This window comes from Ostrinia nubilalis, chromosome 3 (genome assembly GCF_963855985.1).
Source record: "Ostrinia nubilalis chromosome 3, ilOstNubi1.1, whole genome shotgun sequence".
Lineage (NCBI taxonomy): Eukaryota > Metazoa > Arthropoda > Insecta > Lepidoptera > Crambidae > Ostrinia > Ostrinia nubilalis.
Window position 1 is genome coordinate 16,029,163 of NC_087090.1, and position 21,079 is coordinate 16,050,241.

Genomic DNA, 21,079 nt, shown 5'->3' on the forward strand with positions numbered 1-21,079 from the left:
GATCAATAGTAGTTTTTGCAGACATCTGGCAACTCTTTATTAACTTTTTCTTACGGGTTTGGAAATGAGTAATGTTAATTAGGTACTGATGTAAAAAAAAATATAGAAGTAATTAAATTCTGTAAGAAAATAAAATTGAATCATATTTTCTAATAAGATTTTTGAGATATTTTTTATCTGAAGTTTTTACGAGCTATCATTTTGGACATTTTTTGTTTTTTCATGCCCCAAGCTGTCAAAAGTGACAGCAATGAACTTTTCTCAAATGTCATTGAGACTGTGGATATTCCCATAAGATTGGGGGATTCTACCTGAAGAAGGAGGAAGAAGCATACGAAGCATACTATAAAAATGAAGCTACCCTGGAAATGAAAAAATCAAGAAGATTACTGATGACTAGGCAGCATGGTCTTTGACCTTAGCCTGTTCCAGAAGGAACGAATGGAACCAAAAAAAAAAAAAATCAAATGTCATTGAGCAGCTGCTGAGTGCAGTCTATTTTTCTTACAAAAAGTTGAAAAAAAGAAACGAAAGCATTAGTAGAAATCAATTTCAGTTGGTTTTCATTAAAGCGTTGTTTGGTTTTAACTTACGTCATCTACCAAAATGTTTAAAAAGCCCAGTTCCGGTAAAAAAACCAACTTGTCGCAGGTGAGTCATGAAAAGATTTGTTTGTCCTTCGGATCCTTTATCATGATATTTCTACGACTAATGGAATAATGTGTGATGTGGTTTATTTATAGAAGATGAGCATGAGGTGAATGGAGCTAGAGTTCATGAAGTTGTAGCTTGATTTTTAAGTTGTTAATCAGTCTGTAAACAATAGGTCATTGTACTTGTTTTGCCAATTAGATCTCCTTAGTTTGTTCTGCAAGGAAACAATCGATATATCCGTTGAACTGTGGGAACCTAGTTCTAACAAAAAAACGCATTGTAGTCTCCTAGGTCAACTAACAATAGTGTATTTATTACATTTACTACTGTACTTATCAGAGAAATAACAAATATTAGAGATAGGTAGTTTTTATCTCTATCTATGTTATATTACCAAAATGATTCATGTTTGTTTTTCAACATTTTGATTGCAAAAATAGTTAAACAGTCTGTGGACTGTTTAAAGAAAACATTAAAAAAAAATTGTTTTTAATTTTCTCATGATATTGTAATGTAATTGAAATATTTTTATCATTACTATTCCAGTTTGGTCTACTAGACGTAGATATAGATGACGATGGTGACGAGCCAATGGATCTCTCTGACGATGACGTGGACTTGGAAGCAGAGCTGGCAGCAATTAGCGGAGGTGGACCCAAACGCCACCGGCCCAGGAAGCCTGCTCCGGTCGCCTCAGCCAATCTAGACGCCATGATTGCTGCTAGCTTGAAGGATATTCCATCTGATGAGGAGGATACTGGTAAGATGATCTTGGATAATCGGTCAGCTCCTAAAAGCGCGCCAAAACATATGAGTCAACTGAAAATCGTTGGGTACTACCCGTACCCAATAGCATGGGTAATGGTGGGCAATGCCAAGAGAGTGATCTGTCATCAATTGATGTTAGAAAGCAAAGACAAATGTTTGGACATAATGCAAATAATTTATCAGTTGCACTTTTATTAAATATGCAACGGGGCGTCTTAGCTAGCTCAGTCTGACACCCCGCTGTTTAGTACTAAGTCCCAGTTCGCCTTCTGCGATGAGGGATGTGTACCTATCTAGGATGCCTACAGGGATGTTCGACCAAGGAAACGCACAATCAATAACACAATGGCACTTATAATTCAGGTTCCACAATAGTTTACTTATTCTAGTTTCACTGACTCTAAATTACTATTATTTAATAATGAGCAAGTTTACAAGTACTTTACAAGTTATATCACAATTTACCAATTACAACGAGAGGAATGACGACGCGCCCGGTTCGCGTCCCGAAACTAGTTTACGTATCCGCGAGAGGGGCGGCGCCCTGTGCGAGGTTTAGCGAGTGTTAGTTTGGATACTTATAACTAGGGGGGTAGGATGTGGTCCAATTAGCTCGAGCCAGGGACCGAAGCCTCAATAGTGAGCGCGACCACAGGGGAAAGGCGTTGGATCTACGGGGCGAGGGGGTGTGAAGTTCAGGAAGGGTGGCAGCAGGATCGCTACCGCGGGTTCGGGATGAGTATCACATGCACTACTCGGTAAGGACGAGAATAGGCAGCTATCAACGATAGAACGTTTCAACAGCAACACGAAGCTTTATGGCTCCGCGGAGGTAAACGAGGTATCGAGTCAAGCCAAGTTAGTGGGAACAATGAGGGCAGCTATTCGCTAGGGACTCTTGCGCAATTAACCGTAGACGCGCGCGCGATCGTCTGGCTGTTGCGATGGCTCCCGAGCGAATGCTAGGCGCCCGCGGTCGCCGCCGTCTCTTATATTAGCTCGGTCCGTGCGGCGTGCGGCCGCGCAGCCGTAGGGTTGTCAAAATCTCCGCGCTCGGTGCTAGGGCTGTCGATGCGTCCTGGGGCGCGTCACATCCTCCCTTGTTTTGGAGATTTTTACCTGGAAAAATCACAAGTCTGGTACATAAAGGTTCTTTAAGAACAACTAAAATTCATGTCAATAATAAGTTATTTTTGGGTAATTTCATAACGAGTATAAATTAAAATGTAAAACATGACTGAACTTGTACTTGATCATTAGCCCAATAATAACTCCCTATTTAAAACATGACAGTACATTTATTTACTTATAACCGTATTAGCTAACTAAACTTGGTCTTGAAACAATGTTATTAAGGTACCCTTAATTTTTTTTTGCTTACAATGAACTAATTAGGCGCTAATTTTAGCTAACTCAGTTTTGAAACAATATTATTAAGATACCTTTAATTTTTTTTTTGCTTACAATGAACTAATTAACCGCTAATTTTAGTTAACTTAGTTTTGAAACAATGTTATTAAAATACCTTTAATTTTTTTGCTTACAATGAACTAATTAAACGCTAATTTTAGCTAACTTAGTTTTGAAACAATGTTATTAAGATACCGATAAGAAACTTTGATCTTTTGTTTACAATTAACCAATGAACTAATTAAACGAGTTGTTTACTTTGTTATTACGAGTATTCAATTATTACTTGAAATATTTATTTAATACAAAAATAGTATGCATGGCACTTGTTATTATTATTTCTAGTTTACTAGTTTAATTATTTAAATTAGCATATTCAGAATAGGCATCTGATTAATGTTAATAATTTCTACAATTATTAATAGTTAAGGGGTTAAGTTTTAGTTACAATAAACAATATTTCCTAATGTAAATGGAATGCAGCTTGGCGCGGCGCGCAAACATTAGGCAGGTAAAATCTAGTTATGAATCATCTAGCGAGCGAGTGCCGGCCGCCGTGGCGAATAGAAAAAATGCGTTTCACTGATAATATGCAAATGAGTTCGCTCGGTGAATCGTTCTTACGATGTTTGTTTACTACGAGTATTTAAAAGTTATCGAGAAACTGGTAGTACTATTGACGCGTAGCAAACCGGTTTGTTATTTATGTGAGTTTAGGTTGTGAGTTACGAGTAATTAACAATGAGGTTTGCGTCAATAGTTATTTAACGAGATTAAATAGAACAATTGAACGATTTACATTATACAGGGTTATTATCTAATGATAATTAATACTTATAGGTTATTGGTATGTGATATTTAGCGAGATTAAATTCAAGAACTGAATGATCTAGATCATACAGGGTTACTATGTAATGTTAATTAATACTTTTACATTATTCACTTGTTTTTAATATTGATGAATTTACTTTAACGAGAACTGATTAGACATTTACTATGTACTTTTTATCTATCCATTGGAAACCTGACTTAGGTATAAAGTTAAGCTACGAGTAAAAGTTACTGGCCTTGTTCAGCTGGATCTGGATTTGGCGGTGCTCGCCTCGTCATGCCGCGCCTCTTCTTTCTCCCCGGCCGCCTCCTGGTCTGGTCCTCGGCTCGGGTCGGCTCCTCTCCAGGGCCGGACTCGCGCCAGTCCAGGTCTTGTGGGTGGTCGACGGTGTCGACATCGAGGATTTCGGTCCAGTCTGTGGACCGGTTCGATGATCTGGGTGGTGGTCTACACGGGTCTGTAGACACTGCGCTCCAGGGTTTGCGTGCGTTGTTAACTTGGCAGGTTTTGCAGTTCTTGACGTACGTTGACACATCTCTGTACATAGCGGGCCAATAATATCTCTGTGATATTTTGTTCAGTGTTTTTGCTGTTCCTAGATGGCCTGCGGTTGATGTATCGTGGTTTTCTTTCAGGATCTGGTCTTTTTTATTGTTGTTTATGCATAGTTTCCAGTCTGATGATGTTTTTGTTCTTGGTCCGTATGCGTGATTTATTATTTTCCTGTATAATTTGCTGTTTGACATTTTATAGTCCTTGTTTCCGATTTTTTGTATTTCTTGAATTTTCTTTTGTATCCAGTCTTCTTTTGTTTCTTGTTTTAAGTGTGTTACGTGTTTATTTATTACTTCTTGACTTTTAGGGTTCCGTGAATAGTCTTTTTTCTTGATTGGTTTTTCGTGTGCGAGTTTGATCTTGTGTTTTTTCTTACTTGTCGGTGTTTCGGCCATTTCGTATGTAGGTACGATGTTGGCTTCTGTAGTTTTTCTTGACGTTGTTCCCACTTGTTCCCCTTGCTTGGTACTATCTTTGGGCCATTCTATTTTGGCTCCTATTCTATTTAATATGTCCATGCCGATCAGTATACTCGTGATTTGTGGATGATATAACACTTGGTGGTTAATTGATTTGCCTTTTATATTTATTTGCAAGTCGAGTTCTTCTTTTATTCGAGTTGTATGCCCATCTGTCATGCTAGCTGTTATGCTTACTGTTTTCGGTTTCAAGTTTCTTTTCACGAATCTATTGTACACTTGGTCGTTGATGTATGATCTTGTGGCGCCGGTGTCTACGAGTGCTTGATATTTTTCGCCTAGTATCGATACATCTACGAATGGACGGTTATCTTTAATTCGCGGACTTGTGTTTATTGTCATGGACTGTGTGTACTCACTTGTTTTCTTACAACACTGTTTACTCATTTTGCCGATCTTGCCACAACCGTTACAAAATAGTACCTTTTTGCTTCTGCAATCTTTCATGGAGTGTCCTTGTTTTCCACAGCTCCAGCAGCAAGTATTTGTGTTGTAATTGTGTATGTATGATGTCGTCTCCTTCTGTACTTGATTTGGGCTTGTTTCGTGGTAGTTATTTCGTGGTTCTCGTTCTGTGAAGCTAGTTTGACGGTCTGCTGTGACATTTTCATAGTCGTTTGCCAGTTGAATTAATTTGCTTATCGAGTCGACTTCTGATTTCTTGATGTAGTACTTGTATTTTGCGTTCATGTTTTCGTAGATTCTATTTATTTCTTCTTCCTTTGACATTTTCGCGTATCTGCGCATGAGTGTTTGTATTTCAATGAGGTAGTCTGTGAATTTTTGGCGGTGATGTTGCCTATAATTCACTATTTTAGCTAACAGGTCACTGTCACGGCTCACAAATGTCAATGTGAAGAGTTCTATGAATTCGTTCCATGTAGTGAACGAGTTTTTATTATTTCTATACCACAGCACAGCTTTACCTTTCAGGAATCTGGGTAGCACTTTGAGCACTTTATCTGGCTTGACCTCGCCCGATGACATGAGTTCGTCCAGTTGCTCTAGGAACTCCACTGGGTCGTTGTATGTGTCAAAACTTAGGTTCCATCTGGCCGTTATGCTTTCAGTCTGATCTACGGTGTACGACATGTTTGGTTCTTGCTGCATCTCTGTGTCTTCAAAATCAGTTTCTGACTCACTGTTAGACTGTTCTTCGGAGGATTTACTGGCGGACTGGACGGGTTGACGGGACTGCTTGGTTCTGAGTACTTCTGTGAGGTTCTGTCTCAGTTCTTGTACGGTTCTGTTCTCCGTTTTTATATTTCTTCTTTTGCACTCGTTCTCAAGTTCTGTCTTCTTCAGTTTGTATATCCAAGATGTCGGTTCTGACATGTGTGATTATCAATTTGGTGCGAAGTTTTGCTTTCCTTGTGGTCTTTCGCTTCTCTAGCGATCTGGTGATCCCTGTAGGTTCCGTGGGTTATTTAGTTGGGCGCCATTGCAACGGGGCGTCTTAGCTAGCTCAGTCTGACACCCCGCTGTTTAGTACTAAGTCCCAGTTCGCCTTCTGCGATGAGGGATGTGTACCTATCTAGGATGCCTACAGGGATGTTCGACCAAGGAAACGCACAATCAATAACACAATGGCACTTATAATTCAGGTTCCACAATAGTTTACTTATTCTAGTTTCACTGACTCTAAATTACTATTATTTAATAATGAGCAAGTTTACAAGTACTTTACAAGTTATATCACAATTTACCAATTACAACGAGAGGAATGACGACGCGCCCGGTTCGCGTCCCGAAACTAGTTTACGTATCCGCGAGAGGGGCGGCGCCCTGTGCGAGGTTTAGCGAGTGTTAGTTTGGATACTTATAACTAGGGGGGTAGGATGTGGTCCAATTAGCTCGAGCCAGGGACCGAAGCCTCAATAGTGAGCGCGACCACAGGGGAAAGGCGTTGGATCTACGGGGCGAGGGGGTGTGAAGTTCAGGAAGGGTGGCAGCAGGATCGCTACCGCGGGTTCGGGATGAGTATCACATGCACTACTCGGTAAGGACGAGAATAGGCAGCTATCAACGATAGAACGTTTCAACAGCAACACGAAGCTTTATGGCTCCGCGGAGGTAAACGAGGTATCGAGTCAAGCCAAGTTAGTGGGAACAATGAGGGCAGCTATTCGCTAGGGACTCTTGCGCAATTAACCGTAGACGCGCGCGCGATCGTCTGGCTGTTGCGATGGCTCCCGAGCGAATGCTAGGCGCCCGCGGTCGCCGCCGTCTCTTATATTAGCTCGGTCCGTGCGGCGTGCGGCCGCGCAGCCGTAGGGTTGTCAAAATCTCCGCGCTCGGTGCTAGGGCTGTCGATGCGTCCTGGGGCGCGTCACAAATACAATATTCAATTAGCACACTATTCTTCTAGATCTTTATAATTGGAATCATCAGTGTTTTGTTTATTAAGGACACTATTTAATTATGTGTAGTTCTTGTTATCAACCTTGTTGCCTAATGTGCAAACTGGACCATATCTGAAATAATGTACTTAATTTACTTTCATGGTGATAACAGTCAAATTAACATTAATTTCCTATAGTGGTTTTCCTGTAACATAATATTAAATTATGTAACAAAATAATGACAACATGATATTCTCAAAACATCCTCTTTGTCCTCCAGATTCATGAATCTATCTGAAAAATTAACTGTAAATTAAGTTGTCCATATAAGTTTTATAGTTTTTCCGCATACCTCTTTTGAGGAGAAGGGCCCCCTAATTAATGTCAAGGGCCACAGTAACTTACCCCAGATATTACTGGCTTTATTAACAACACAACTCTTTCCTCAATAGGTGATGAAGATGACCCAGACCTCCTCAGTGAACTTAAAGAACTGGCCATAGACGACGACGAGGCGCCCCCGCCCCCGCCGCGGGCGGCGCGCCCCGCCCCCCCTCCGCCCGGGGCCCCTACAAGTGGACAGAGTAGCACCATAAGCCTGCTGCAAGACAGGATCTCAAACTATGCTATGGCTGAGAAAGCTGCTAAGGAGAGTGGAGAGAGCAGTAAGGCTAGGAGGTTTGTTTTATTAGATAATGTTGTCTTTTATTGTGATATTTACCTCTCTCCCTCCGCCTGGGGCCCCAAGTGGACAGAGCAGTACCATAAGCCTGCTGCAAGACAGGATCTCAAACTATGCTATGGCTGAAAAGGCTGCTAAGGAGAGCGGAGAGAGCAGTAAGGCTAGGAGGTTAGTTTCAGTGTGTTAATTTTGTCTTTTATTGTGATATTTACCTGCCTCCCTCCGCTTGGGGCCCCTACAAGTGGACAGAGCAGCACCATAAGCCTGCTGCAAGACAGGATCTCAAACTATGCTATGGCTGAGAAAGCTGCTAAGGAGAGCGGAGAGAGCAGTAAGGCTAGGAGGTTTGTTTTATTAGATAATGTTGTCTTTTATTGTGATATTTACCTCTCTCCCTCCGCCTGGGGCCCCAAGTGGACAGAGCAGTACCATAAGCCTGCTGCAAGACAGGATCTCAAACTATGCTATGGCTGAAAAGGCTGCTAAGGAGAGCAGAGAGAGCAGTAAGGCTAGGAGGTTAGTTTCAGTGTGTTAATTTTGTCTTTTATTGTGATATTTACCTGCCTCCCTCCGCTTGGGGCCCCTACAAGTGGACAGAGCAGCACCATAAGCCTGCTGCAAGACAGGATCTCAAACTATGCTATGGCTGAGAAAGCTGCTAAGGAGAGCGGAGAGAGCAGTAAGGCTAGGAGGTTTGTTTTAGGAGACAATGTTGTCTTTTATTGTGACATTCCCAAGTGGACAATTTGTCTTAGTCTCCTGCAAGACAGGATCTCAAACTATACTATGGCTAGGAAGTTTTTTCAATGCCTTTTTGCTTTTTGGCTTTCATTGAATATTAACAGGTGGCACCAGCAAAAGTTTGTCGTCTAGCAGTGTCAATTACCACATTGATAATGTTGAAACAAAGTCTTAAATCAATTATTTTTATTCCACAGATTCGGTCGCGGTCTAAAAACGCTAAACGACTTACTAAAACAAGCCAAAGCTGGTCGCCCTGTCAAGGATGAGGATATCCCCCCGCCAGCCAGTATCGGGAAGCCGGCACCTCCACCAGAAGCCCCTATAGACCCGGAACCAGTGGCAATGGAACCGGAGCCGGTGTCTATGGACCCGGAGCCGTCTGCGCCGGAGCCCGAGGAACCCCCGAGTTTGCCGGAGCCGTCTCATCCGCCACCGCCGCCGCCTAATGTCGAAGAGGTGGACCCTGAGAAACAGGAAGGATTGAATGTTATTTTGAGTAAGTAATTTTATGAGTTTTTTAAGAAATGGAAATGTTGTCAGGCTATAAAAAATTTGAGCCTTATCGCAAGATATTAAGATTTGATGACCTTAAAACAACCCTATTATAATAATGTCTATCTCGATCCAGTTGTATGACTTGTCTGCCATGATATTTTAGCTGCCTTATAACTAAAATGACGAAATTCATTTTATGCATTGAATGTAAGTAAACATAAACATTTAATGATAAAAAAATATGTCTGATGTCAGTCTATTTGATTGACATCTTATAAATAATTATTATGTTAATGTTGCAGTGAGAAAAGTGTTTTCTTAAACACAACTAGGCAATATTACTAACTTGCTAACGCCATATTGATATTGTTTGTTCTTTTACATTCAAGCCTATTTCCAGCAACAAGTACCATAAAAAATTGTCGCTTACGTAAAATACGAGGCATAATAAGAGCCTTATAACATAAGATCGTTTAGCCTCCGACTTTTAGTTGGCCGATAGAGATGGACCCGATTTTATTTTGTATGAAGAACCGGTCGATACCAATTTGGTGTAATGTGCGCACTTTCATACTATCGGCCAACAAAAAGTCGGTGGTCTGCGCTTAGGATTAGTGTTTTAACATAACACAAACTCCCTATTTCCAGAACGCAAAGAAGAGTTCAAACTCGCAGCGCTCTCCGCCAAGCGAGCTGGTGACAAAACCCTCGCGTTGGAATTCCTCAAAGTGGTCAAACAGTTTGACCTCGTAGTGGACGCGTACAAAGCAGGCCAGGAGATGGACCTCAACGAACTGCCCACGCCACAGATGATAGAGGCAGCTGTCAAAGGCCAGAAGGAAGAGAGCCAGGTCCAGACGTCTGAAGGTAAGAGTTCCTGAGGGTAGTCAAGCAGTTTGACCTCGTACTGGGTACAAAGCAGGCCAGAAGATGGACCTCAACGAACTGCTGTCAGGGGCCAGAAGGAGGAGATTCAGGTCCAGACGTCTGAAGGTAAGGGTTCCTGAGGGTAGTCAAGCAGTTTGACCTCGTAGTGGACGCGTACAAAGCAGGCCAGGAGATGGACCTCAACGAACTGCCCACGCCGCAGATAATAAAGCCAGCCGTCAGGGGCCAGAAGGAAGAGAGCCAGGTCCAGACGTCTGAAGGTAAGAGGTCTGATGAGTAGGATTAACTAGCTAAAGTGGCAATGGTCAGGGCATATAGTAGGCAAAACTCGGCTGGTGGGGCAGTAAGGTTCTGGAGTAGAGGTCACATAGGAAAGCGCAGTGTTGGATTTCCACCCACAAAGTGGACAGATGATGTCCTAAAGGTAGCACAAAGACGTCGGATGCAGGCCACTATCAATTGGTCAATATGGAAATCATTGCTGTCAGGAGCCAGAAGGAGGAGAGCCAGGTCCAGACTTCTGAAGGTAAGAGTTCCTGAGGGTCAAGCAGTTATGACGTCATAGTGGACGCGAACAACGAGCTGCACACGCCGCAAATGAAAGAGGCAGCTGTCAAGGGCCAGAAGGAGGAGAGCCAGGTCCAGACGTCTGAAGGTAAGAGTTCCTGAGGGTAGTCAAGCAGTTTGACCTCGTACTGGGTACAAAGCAGGCCAGGACATGGACCTCAACGAACTGCCCACGCCGCAGATGATAAAGCCAGCCGTCGGGGGTTTGCCCCGGGTGCCAAGCATCAGGGGGTGACACAAGTCGCGCAGATTAGTTGCATGGCAAATCTGCGGTGTATGTCATGATACGGGGGGGGGGGGGGGGGGGGGTTGCGATTGTCTTTCAATCTTCGAATCGGTAGGTAACACCAAAATCCTGGGGGGTACCAGAGGGTGCCTTAGGACTTATGACGGGGGGGAGGGGGGTGATCGCCCCGGGTGCCAACCCATGCTACGCCGCCACTGCTATCAACTGGACAATATGAAAATGATTTGGGGAGGCCTATGTTCAGGTATCAATGTTATTGCAGTTTGGTTCACTGGAACTTTGTCACCCTGATTGACTGACAATCTACTAATCACGTTTCTGACCTTAGATGACCATATAAAGTTTGACTCGAAGGTTCAAACAGCCAACAAGAACAATAATAATTAAATAATTTACAGAACCAGCGCCCGCGCCGCCAACCACCGATAGTGACGGTCTCATTACTGCATCCACAGTCGATGAAGCATTGAGGCAGAGATTGGCCGCTTTCCAGGTAACCAACAGGTTTCTTTTATGCTATTTTAGCCCTTCTTCTTTCGTATGTGCTATATTGACCCCAACCAATACTGGGACATTAGAAAGAAGAAAGAAATAGACTTTATTAACACAGTAAGCACAAATTATATCCAATAACAACACAAACCGAATATAGAAAATAGTGGGCCACTGTGTCAATATCTCCGAGCTCAGCATTTATCCTGACATGCTCGTAAGGGCATGTCAAAAAGCTGGTCTTCCGCGAGAGCCCTTGTTGTGGTTTCGCGCATCCCTTCGGAGAGACATCGACTCGAGTTCGAAATCTCTTAAAAGGGGTGAGCAAAGAAGGGACACCGGACATTACAACACGACGCACTTTTAAAACAAAAACAAAAGTAACAACCTAACAACAAAAAACAAAAACCACGGAACATTCGTTTTTTAGCCATTAAAACTTAGATATTTTTATTTATATCAGTCGATAGCATTTCACTGCTCGATGTAAGCCTTCTCAAGGACCGCTAAAGAGCGCGATTATCACCTGTAAAGCCAGTAGCCAAATGCCCGTTTTCACCATCAATCCCTAATTTTTAAGTGACCCTTATGAGAACAAAATTCCTGTTATGTGTTACCATAGGGGTCACCTTAAAATTGGGGATTGATGGTGAAAACGGGCATTATTCACGTATTTTGACAGTCAAGATCTCGCTGAAGTTCAGAAGTCGTCCCATTGAAAAACAGATCTAAATCCGTATCCGTAAGGGTCATTTAGTTTTGTTACGTGAATAAGGCTACTGGTCAGATGATTTTTGTAAATTAAAATTAGATAAACATTTTACTGTGCACTACATAAAGCAAGAAAATAAAGATCAGACATTTATTAACAAAACTAGCGGCCGCCCGCGACTTCGTACGCGTGGATCCGGTTTTACCCCCTTCATCTATCTTACGCGGTTTAGATTTTTTCATACAAATGTTTTTTCCCGCTAACTCCTACTCCCGTGGGAATTTTGCAATATCCTGTTGTAACTAAGCTTTAAGTTTAATAAGATACCTGGATGCCAAATTTCAAGCGTCTAACTTAAGCGGTTTAGATTTTTCATATAAAAGGATTTTCCTGCTAATTCCCGTTCCCGTGGGAATTCCTAAGTATACTATAACCTGCCCAGGAGTACGAAAAATAATTGTACCAAGTTTCGTTAAAATCCGTCGAGTAGTTTTTGTTTCTATAAGGAACATACAGACAGAAAAAATTTACTGATTGTATTTTTGGCATCAGTATCGATCACTAATCACCCCCTGATAGTTATTTTGAAAATATATTTCATGTACAGAATTGACCTCGCTACAGATTTATTATAAGTATAAATAAAAGCTTCATTACATAAACCAGTTATTTCTTCTAGCAACAAGAAGCGAAAGCGAAAGAAGACGGCAACTCATCCAAAGCCCGCCGCCTGGGCCGCGTGATCAAGCAGTACCAAGACGCGATCCGCCTCAACGCCGCCGGGAAGCCCATCGCTGGGGACGAGCTGCCCACGCCGGCTGGGTACGCGCCCTTGCCCACTGGCGGCGTGAGTATGATTCTATAACCAAATTTAAAACTGCCACGCTAGATGAGAGTCTTAAGGCCACCTTCTATCAACGGGAACGCGTGGTAAGTAACTTAAAATTGCTTCTGAGTGTATTGTAACTTCCTACTTTTTTCAGTTTTTATTAAACCGGCAGACAGTGGTGACTGAGTTTGTTGCGGCGCTTCTTCTCAGCACTTGCCAAATGTTTGTCTCGAAGCGCTGGTAGGGCAAAAAAAAAATGAGATGCTCCACGAATGGGTCACTCTATAAAACAGTCTGTATTCTGTCAGATATGGGAATTCATGGACCCAAATGTAGTGAGTTCAGTTATACAACGTGCCCCAAAATTCAACGATAAGCCGGCGACGTAGGGTGGACATGGTCATGACTACTTATGGTACGCGTATGGGTGACTTTATGTTAACGTGACAGTATGTCTTTCTCTTCTACACTTACAAAGAAAAAAAAAAAGAGACAACAGAGTACTTATTCTTGTCTATGGAGAGACATACTGTCACGGTGACAAGGCACCCCTATGCGCGTCAAACAAGAAGCAAAAGCGAAAGAAGACGGCAACTCGTCCAAGGCTCGCCGCCTGGGCCGCGTGATCAAGCAGTACCAAGACGCGATCCGCCTCAACGCCGCCGGGAAGCCCATCGCTGGGGACGAGCTGCCCACGCCGGCTGGGTACGCGCCTTTGCCCACTGGCGGCGTGAGTATGATTCTATAACCAAATTTTAATATACCACGCTATCTCGTGCTAGATCAGTGGTTCACAAACTTATTTAGTCTACTGCCCACTTTGAGAATAAATTATTTTTTAGCGGCCCCCATTTGGTAGTCAAGAGTCGAGCTCAGTCGATGTCTAAGAGTCTTCCTAGTAGATGACGCCTCCCAAGCCTCTACACAACAACGTCCCGATTTTTTTTTCTGGGTCTCTTAACGCCCTCATTTAAGCCTGCAGCGCCCACAAGGGGGCGTTATCGCCCACTTTGGGAAAGACTGTGCTAGATGAAAGTCTTAAGGCCACCTTTTATCAACGGTAACGCGTGGTAAGTAACTTAAAATTGCTTCTGAGTGTATTGTAACTTCCTACTTTTTTCTATTTTTATTAAACCGGCAGACAGTGGTGACTGAGTTTGTTGCGGCGCTTCTTCTCAGCACTTGCCAATGTTTGTCTCGAAGCGCTGGTAGGGCAAAAAAAGAATGAAACATGTATAGGTTCCTTAAGAGCATTTTGACGATTTGTAAGTAGGTACTAATTTAATTAGTCTATACAAATAAAGATAATTTTGATTTTGAATCACCCACGAATGGGTCACTATAAGACAGTCTGTATGCTGTCAGATATATGGGAATTCATGGGCCCAAATGTAGTGAGTTCAGTTATACAACCTGGCCCAAAATTCGACCATAAGCTGGATCCGTAGGGTGGACATGGTCATGACTACTTACAGTACGCGTACGGGTGACTTTGTTAACGTGACAGTATATCTTTTAATTCTACACTTTTATAAAATATCGATAGCTGAACGGTGAAGGGGTCGGACTGGCCGACTCATGATCCGGGGAACGCGAGTTCGGTCCCTGCCGCCGCTCGACTATTGTGGTGAGCTCACTCGTGATACAAGCATATTTAGCTTAGTACAAGGAGCTAACGGGACTATTAGTAATTTGTGTAATAACAAAATACTAATAATCTTTTAAAAAATGAGAAAACGGAGTACTTATTCTTGTCTATGGAGAGACTAAGGCTAAGAACTCATGGCGCGATTTTCACCCGCGCTCGCGGTGATTGCGGGCCCGCAGCTTCTGTAGAATGCAGATACTTATGTAAAAACTAATGCACAACTCACGACGCGGTTTTCGCCCGCAGCGGGCGCCGTTGTAATCGGGTCCCGATTGGGCGACCATTATGTACCAGTGACATGTGAGTTCTTAGCCACACAGTCACGGTGACAAAAGGCACCCGTGCGAGCGCCTTTAGTTGTTCATTTCGGGCATTTTCCACCAGAACTTTCACTTATTCCAGAGTCCCGCGGCCGCTCCCGCTCCCGCGCCGCGCGCCCCCGCCCCTACCCCGCCGTCGCCCGCGCCGTCACGTGGTTCCCAGGCCACGCCCCCTTCGCGCCACGACAAGCAACTAGCGCTCTTATTGCACAGGCAGAAGCAGTTCAGGGAAGCCGCTATCAAGGCGAAGAAGGCTGGTGAGTCATGAGGCTTCATGTTTAGGGACAACAACAAGGCTCGCAGGCCACGCCCCCTTCGCGCCACGACAAGCAACTAGCGCTCTTATTGCACAGGCAGAAGCAGTTCAGGGAAGCCGCTATCAAGGCGAAGAAGGCTGGTGAGTCATGAGGCTTCATGTTTAGGGACAACAACAAGGCTCGCAGGCCACGCCCCCTTCGCGCCACGACAAGCAACTAGCGCTCTTATTGCACAGGCAGAAGCAGTTCAGGGAAGCCGCTATCAAGGCGAAGAAGGCTGGTGAGTCATGAGGCTTCATGTTTAGGGACAACAACAAGGCTCGCAGGCCACGCCCCCTTCGCGCCACGACAAGCAATTAGCGCTCTTATTGCACAGGCAGAAGCAGTTCAGAGAAGCCGCTATCAAGGCGAAGAAGGCTGGTGAGTGATGAGGCTTCATGTTTAGGGACAACAATAAGACTTGCAGGCCACGCCCCTTCGCGGCATGACAAGCAACTAGCGCTCTTATTGCACAGGCAGAAGCAGTTCAGGGAAGCTGCTATCAAGGCGAAGAAGGCTGGTGAGTCATGAGGCTACATGTTTAGGGACAACAAGGCTCGCAGGCCACGCCCCCTTCGCGCCACGACAAGCAACTAGCGCTCTTATTGCACAGGCAGAAGCAGTTCAGGGAAGCCGCTATCAAGGCGAAGAAGGCTGGTGAGTCATGAGGCTTCATGTTTAGGGACAACAACAAGGCTCGCAGGCCACGCCCCCTTCGCGCCACGACAAGCAATTAGCGCTCTTATTGCACAGGCAGAAGCAGTTCAGGGAAGCCGCTATCAAGGCGAAGAAGGCTGGTGAGTCATGAGGCTACATGTTTAGGGACAACAAGGCTCGCAGGCCACGCCCCCTTCGCGCCACGACAAGCAACTAGCGCTCTTATTGCACAGGCAGAAGCAGTTCAGGGAAGCCGCTATCAAGGCGAAGAAGGCTGGTGAGTCATGAGGCTTCATGTTTAGGGACAACAACAAGGCTCGCAGGCCACGCCCCCTCGCGCCACGACAAGCAACTAGCGCTCTTATTGCACAGGCAGAAGCAGTTCAGGGAAGCCGCTATCAAGGCGAAGAAGGCTGGTGAGTCATGAGGCTTCATGTTTAGGGACAACAACAAGGCTCGCAGGCCACGCCCCCCTCGCGCCACGACAAGCAACTAGCGCTCTTATTGCACAGGCAGAAGCAGTTCAGAGAAGCTGCCATCAAGGCGAAGAAGGCTGGTGAGTTATGAGGGATACCTTATTTTCGTCTTGCGTCTAGGACTATTGCATTTCAACTCAATTTGGTGCTGTTTTCACTTACTAGTTGGTGCCACTGGCGAGTGACAGAACCTCATTAGCCAGAGGAGCATGGTTGGCGGTACGGTTTCGGAAACGAATGGCATTCAAAAAGGAACGCTAGTTCGATGCCCTTCGATTGCTGGAGGACCTACTCTCCAAACACATTTAAGCGTGTTAGCTTAATTTGAAGTTAACGGGGCAGCAAGGTTCTGGAATGGAGGCCGCCTACCGGAAAACGCAGCGTTGGACGTCCACCTACAAGGTGGACCGACGACATCGTAAAGGTAGCAGGGAAGCGCTGGACGCAAGCCGCTACCAATCGACCAACATGGAAAGCATTGGGGGAAGCCTATGTTCAGCAGTGGACGTCCTATGGCTGAAATGATGATGATGATGAAGTTAACGGGAGTTAATTTATCCATCACTAATAACCACCCCTTTATTTTGTCTTGTATTCTTCAGCACCATGTTTAATAACAAATATTAAATACATTTTTGTACATTACAGGCGACATAGAGCAAGCTAAAGAGTACCTGCGCGCCGCCAAAGGCTTCGACTCAGTGATAGAAGCGGCCAAGGGTGGATTAGTGGTGGATCTGAAGAGTCTTCCATTACCACCTCGCGCTCACAAGCAACTGGAAAACACGTGAGTAATCAAAACGGGTTAAAGTGAAAAAGTATTACTTGCCATGTCAAATTAGTTTCAGTTACACTGTAATCCGGGCGTTTTCAAGGCGAGAGTGAATAGGCACTTACAGGGCAGATATGTACCATCCTAGACGGCATCTCACTTAACACCAGGTGCGATTGCGGTCAAATACCTGCTGTTGCGGACAGCCGCTCGGGCGTGCGGAAATAAGAAAAACCTTCGGATTAAAATGAAGATATATTTCTGCAAATATTGCCCACAACGGCTATCAAAAAAAACATCAACTTCAGAACAAACAAAAGGTATCAAAAGTAATAAAAAAACATAGACAATATAAAAAAGAGGTTGGTCCACCAATCGGTTCCCAACACCTGCCTTGTCTGGCATAAAAAAAAACTAAGGGACTAAGAATGGCGAAAAACTGGTTACTGATCCTGAAAGTGCTTCACGAGTTCTTTCAAACGTTACCAATAATAGGTTACAGAATAAACTGGAACTATCCGAAAATTCAATGTTTCTAGCTTCCATACATTTGGTAAAGTTACATAATATTAAAAACTACGCAAGATACCAGCAGCTGGTAGAATGCAACTCACTCATAGATTTTGTTGCACCACAATGGGATCTATGACGTCATTAATTGGTTGCAAAGTCAAATTTTAAAGACAATGGAAAAGTATCTCCGTGTTCAGCAGAGCTTTAAATAAAGTGTTTTTCAAACAACCAAATTGAACCTGAATAATATTATATTGTTGTAAGTTACTCCGTGACCATGGCGCTTGCAACAGTGCCGAAACATCGGAAACTCAAAATTAAGGTACTTGTTTGTTACAGCTTCGACATAGTATCGGCTGAAGACTGCGGTCCCTCGGACGAGGGTCCATCCACCATAACCATGGACGACGAAGACGTTCTGTCCAGGCTGCACAACCAGCTCACGGCGCAGCTCAAGCTGTGCCTGTCCAATAGGGACCATAACAAGGCCATGGGACACATAGCGGAGGCGAATAGGTTCGAGCACATCGCTGTCAGTGTGAAGCAGGATTTGGATGTGGTGGCTGTTGCTAAGAGGTGAGTTGAACTCCATGCTTCGTTATCATCATCATTTCAGCCATAGGACGTCCACAACTTGCTTTCTTTGTTGCCCGGTTGGTAGCGGCCTGCGTCCAGCGCCTTTCCTGCTGCCTTTATGATGTCGTCGTTCCACCTTATGGGTGGACGTCCCACGCTGCGTTTTCCGGTACGCGGCCTCCACTCTATGCTTATTAGATTAGAATTTAATTTGCGTTGTATGCTGAGAAACTCAAAATTAGCTTGCATAAGACAGATGCCAATAGATAAGAAAATCACTCGCCATTGCGAAGCAAGACTTTGGTAAGTTGAATAGCTCTATGGGTGCTAAGTAAGGCCCAATCACCATGGACGATGAAGACGTCCTTTCCAGGCTCCACAACCAGCTCACGGCGCAGCTCAAGCTGTGCCTGTCCAATAGGGACCATAACAAGGCCATGGGACACATAGCGGAGGCGAATAGGTTCGAGCACATCGCTGTCAGTGTGAAGCAGGATTTGGATGTGGTGGCTGTTGCTAAGAGGTGAGTTGAACTCTATGCTTATTAGATTAGAGTCTAATTTGCTTTGTATATCAGATGAAAACTTAGACTGCAGACTACAGACTTAGTCGGACGATAGTTTGGTCGGTTTAAAATTTCTATGAAGGATCGGCCGATACCAAATCGGTATAATGTGCGCACTGTGGGCTGAGTGTAAGTTTACATCAAAAATGACATTAAATGTATGACGGAATGTGCAGCGCCCCTAGCGGGAAACGTTCAAAAACTAAAATTTTCATACAGTTCATACATACATCACTAGTGAGCGCGTTTGATGTAAACTCACACTCAGCCCACAGTAGGCCCTCTGCATGCATACATGTTTATGCTGATTAAAATCCCGACCTTAATATCGGCCGACTAAAAGTCTATAGTTGCCGGGTGTCTTATTTTTTTCTTATGTAATGGGGACTATAATAAGCTAAGGGACCAAAGGGTTAATAGAGTTAAATATTAGTCATCAGTGTGAAGCAAGTTAGGTGAATAATTCTTTGGCTACTAGGTTAGAAACTTTACATTGTATGCTTCATGCAATCTTACGTCACAGCTAAAGTTGTGTGTAGTTGCGAATAATAACACTATTCGTTTTGGAATAGAGTCGAAAATTGCTTGAAAAGTCAAAGAATTACATTATTTTTTTCAATTCATTTCAGTCTAGGCCAAAACCCGCCAAAATTCCACTACGAGTCGCGGCAGTTTTCCATCGTGCAATGCAACACAGACATTAACGAGAACGAGTTAGAGTTGACAATCGTCCGCGGCATCGCCTATAACGTGCCCAACCCGAAAGAAATTGACACGTACGTCAAGTTTGAGTTCCCGTTTCCACAGGTATGTAAAGATTTCTACATTTATTAGAAAATAGTAGTGATGGGCCGACTATGGTCTTTGCCGACTAACCGACTAGCCGACTAATCGGTTTTCAAATTGCCGATTAGTCGGCCGACTAGTCGGCAATGCCGATCATTCTAATACCTACTTGTCCGAAGAATAATATCTAGATTTATCAAAGAAATAAGAATATCTAGATTTCTAAAGAGATAAATATAACTTCTTGAGAAATGAGATTTCATTAATTATGAGAAAAAATAAAAAGCAACATTACAATCACCTACCAGTACCTAAGGTAGATGTCATAATTTTCGACGGCGGAGGGGTCAGAGGAGGTGACAATATGATCGCCTCCTGCTGGGCCAGGATGCACGCCGTGATATTATTCTTACTTATCGACGTCAAAATGTATGGGCAAATTGCGCTTATCGCGGCACGCATCCTAGGCCCACTGATTCCTCTCCACACTCCACGGTGATAGTCAGAAGCTGGGGGCGTACATAGCACGGACTACCACCACCGTCGGATAGGCAATTGCTGGCACAGACTGTGATAGTTGATGGCTTTGTCCGGATTCCCATAGTTCTTCACACTAAGGCGATCGACGGAGCTCAGGGGTTATTTATGTGGGTATTCCTCATCCTTCCGATCAGAGGAGCCCCACAATCTACCACTTCCCTGCAGGATAGGTATGCAATTCCATGCATTTTTTCCCCGAAAAAAAGTGCCATAATTTTTATATGGACATTGGACAAATTACATAAACTTTACACATTTTTGACGATTTCCTGGTAATTTTAACTAATCTTAACATTGTATGAATTTAGACTGATTGCCAAAATTTTAAATCAGGTGAAACCACTTTTTACTGATTGCATTGATTTGCAGTCAAAAATGGTTTAGATAAACGCCCTTGGTCTACCTCATAATCATCTTGGTAATTATGAGTTTTATTTCATTCACATTTTTAATTTGTAATGCGCCGATTATAATCGGCAGATTTTGCCGAATAGTCGTCACTAGTCGGCCGACTACAAATGATGCCGAATAGTCGGCTTTCCCGACTAGTCGGCGACTAGTCGGCCCATCTCTAGAAAATAGCTTAATTTTGGGACTTTGCCCCATATTTTGCCATTGTTAGAACCGTTTCCGTAGGTAGGTTAGAACAGTAGCTCGGCTAGTAAAAGGTCGTGGTTTCAAGTCCCGTCTGAGGCATTTTCAAATCGCGTTCATTGTGCATTATAAATAAAAAAATTGAGGTGGAGTCTTTTTATCAAATCTTTATGCAATCATGTTTGTATCATTTAAAAAATATGGTGTATGCTGCATGAATAAATGGATCCTATTCTATTAGAATTATGGCCCGAAGATCTGGTCAAGATCGCGAGAAGCACTTGGATGCGGGAAGCGCAGTCTTTTAGTCTTTCATAACTTCCTTTGGTTGAAACGATTCTGTTCTATTAAAAACCCTTAATATCATCATCATCTCAGCCATAGAACGTCCACTGCTGAACATAGGCCTCCCCCAATGCTTTCCATGTTGCCTAGTTGTTACGCCCTGCGCCTTCCTGCTACCTTTACGATGTCGTCGGTCCACCTTGTGGGTGGACGTCCCACGTGGTAAAACTGCGCTCGTCAACCCGCCTGTCAAGCGTGGCGAGTATGGGAAAAGACAATGCCGGAAATTGGCGTCTTTTTTTTTCGCGCAAAAAAAAAAAACAAAGTTGGGTCGATGGCCGCGCGAAAAAAAAAA

At 43.8% G+C, this 21,079-nt stretch overlaps 1 protein-coding gene across 1 annotated transcript in view; it reads left to right on the plus strand.

Annotated features, from left to right (window-relative positions):
* The first annotated feature begins 471 nt into the window (after window positions 1–471).
* LOC135087592 (coiled-coil and C2 domain-containing protein 1-like) overlaps window positions 472–21,079 on the plus strand; it is a 31,617-nt gene continuing 11,009 nt past the window's right edge. Inside the window, exons 1-21 of the mRNA XM_063982317.1 lie at window positions 472–651; window positions 1,201–1,414; window positions 7,493–7,718; window positions 8,250–8,414; window positions 8,661–8,962; window positions 9,610–9,828; window positions 9,996–10,109; window positions 10,415–10,504; window positions 11,062–11,156; window positions 12,547–12,727; window positions 13,242–13,426; window positions 14,747–14,929; window positions 15,087–15,201; window positions 15,388–15,480; window positions 15,793–15,890; window positions 16,059–16,173; window positions 16,742–16,880; window positions 17,718–17,954; window positions 18,153–18,172; window positions 18,291–18,477; window positions 19,149–19,326. Of these exons, the coding sequence (XP_063838387.1) occupies window positions 607–651; window positions 1,201–1,414; window positions 7,493–7,718; window positions 8,250–8,414; window positions 8,661–8,962; window positions 9,610–9,828; window positions 9,996–10,109; window positions 10,415–10,504; window positions 11,062–11,156; window positions 12,547–12,727; window positions 13,242–13,426; window positions 14,747–14,929; window positions 15,087–15,201; window positions 15,388–15,480; window positions 15,793–15,890; window positions 16,059–16,173; window positions 16,742–16,880; window positions 17,718–17,954; window positions 18,153–18,172; window positions 18,291–18,477; window positions 19,149–19,326 (3,201 nt within the window). The 5' untranslated portion in view covers window positions 472–606. The remainder of the gene's footprint in view (window positions 652–1,200; window positions 1,415–7,492; window positions 7,719–8,249; window positions 8,415–8,660; window positions 8,963–9,609; window positions 9,829–9,995; window positions 10,110–10,414; window positions 10,505–11,061; window positions 11,157–12,546; window positions 12,728–13,241; window positions 13,427–14,746; window positions 14,930–15,086; window positions 15,202–15,387; window positions 15,481–15,792; window positions 15,891–16,058; window positions 16,174–16,741; window positions 16,881–17,717; window positions 17,955–18,152; window positions 18,173–18,290; window positions 18,478–19,148; window positions 19,327–21,079) is intronic.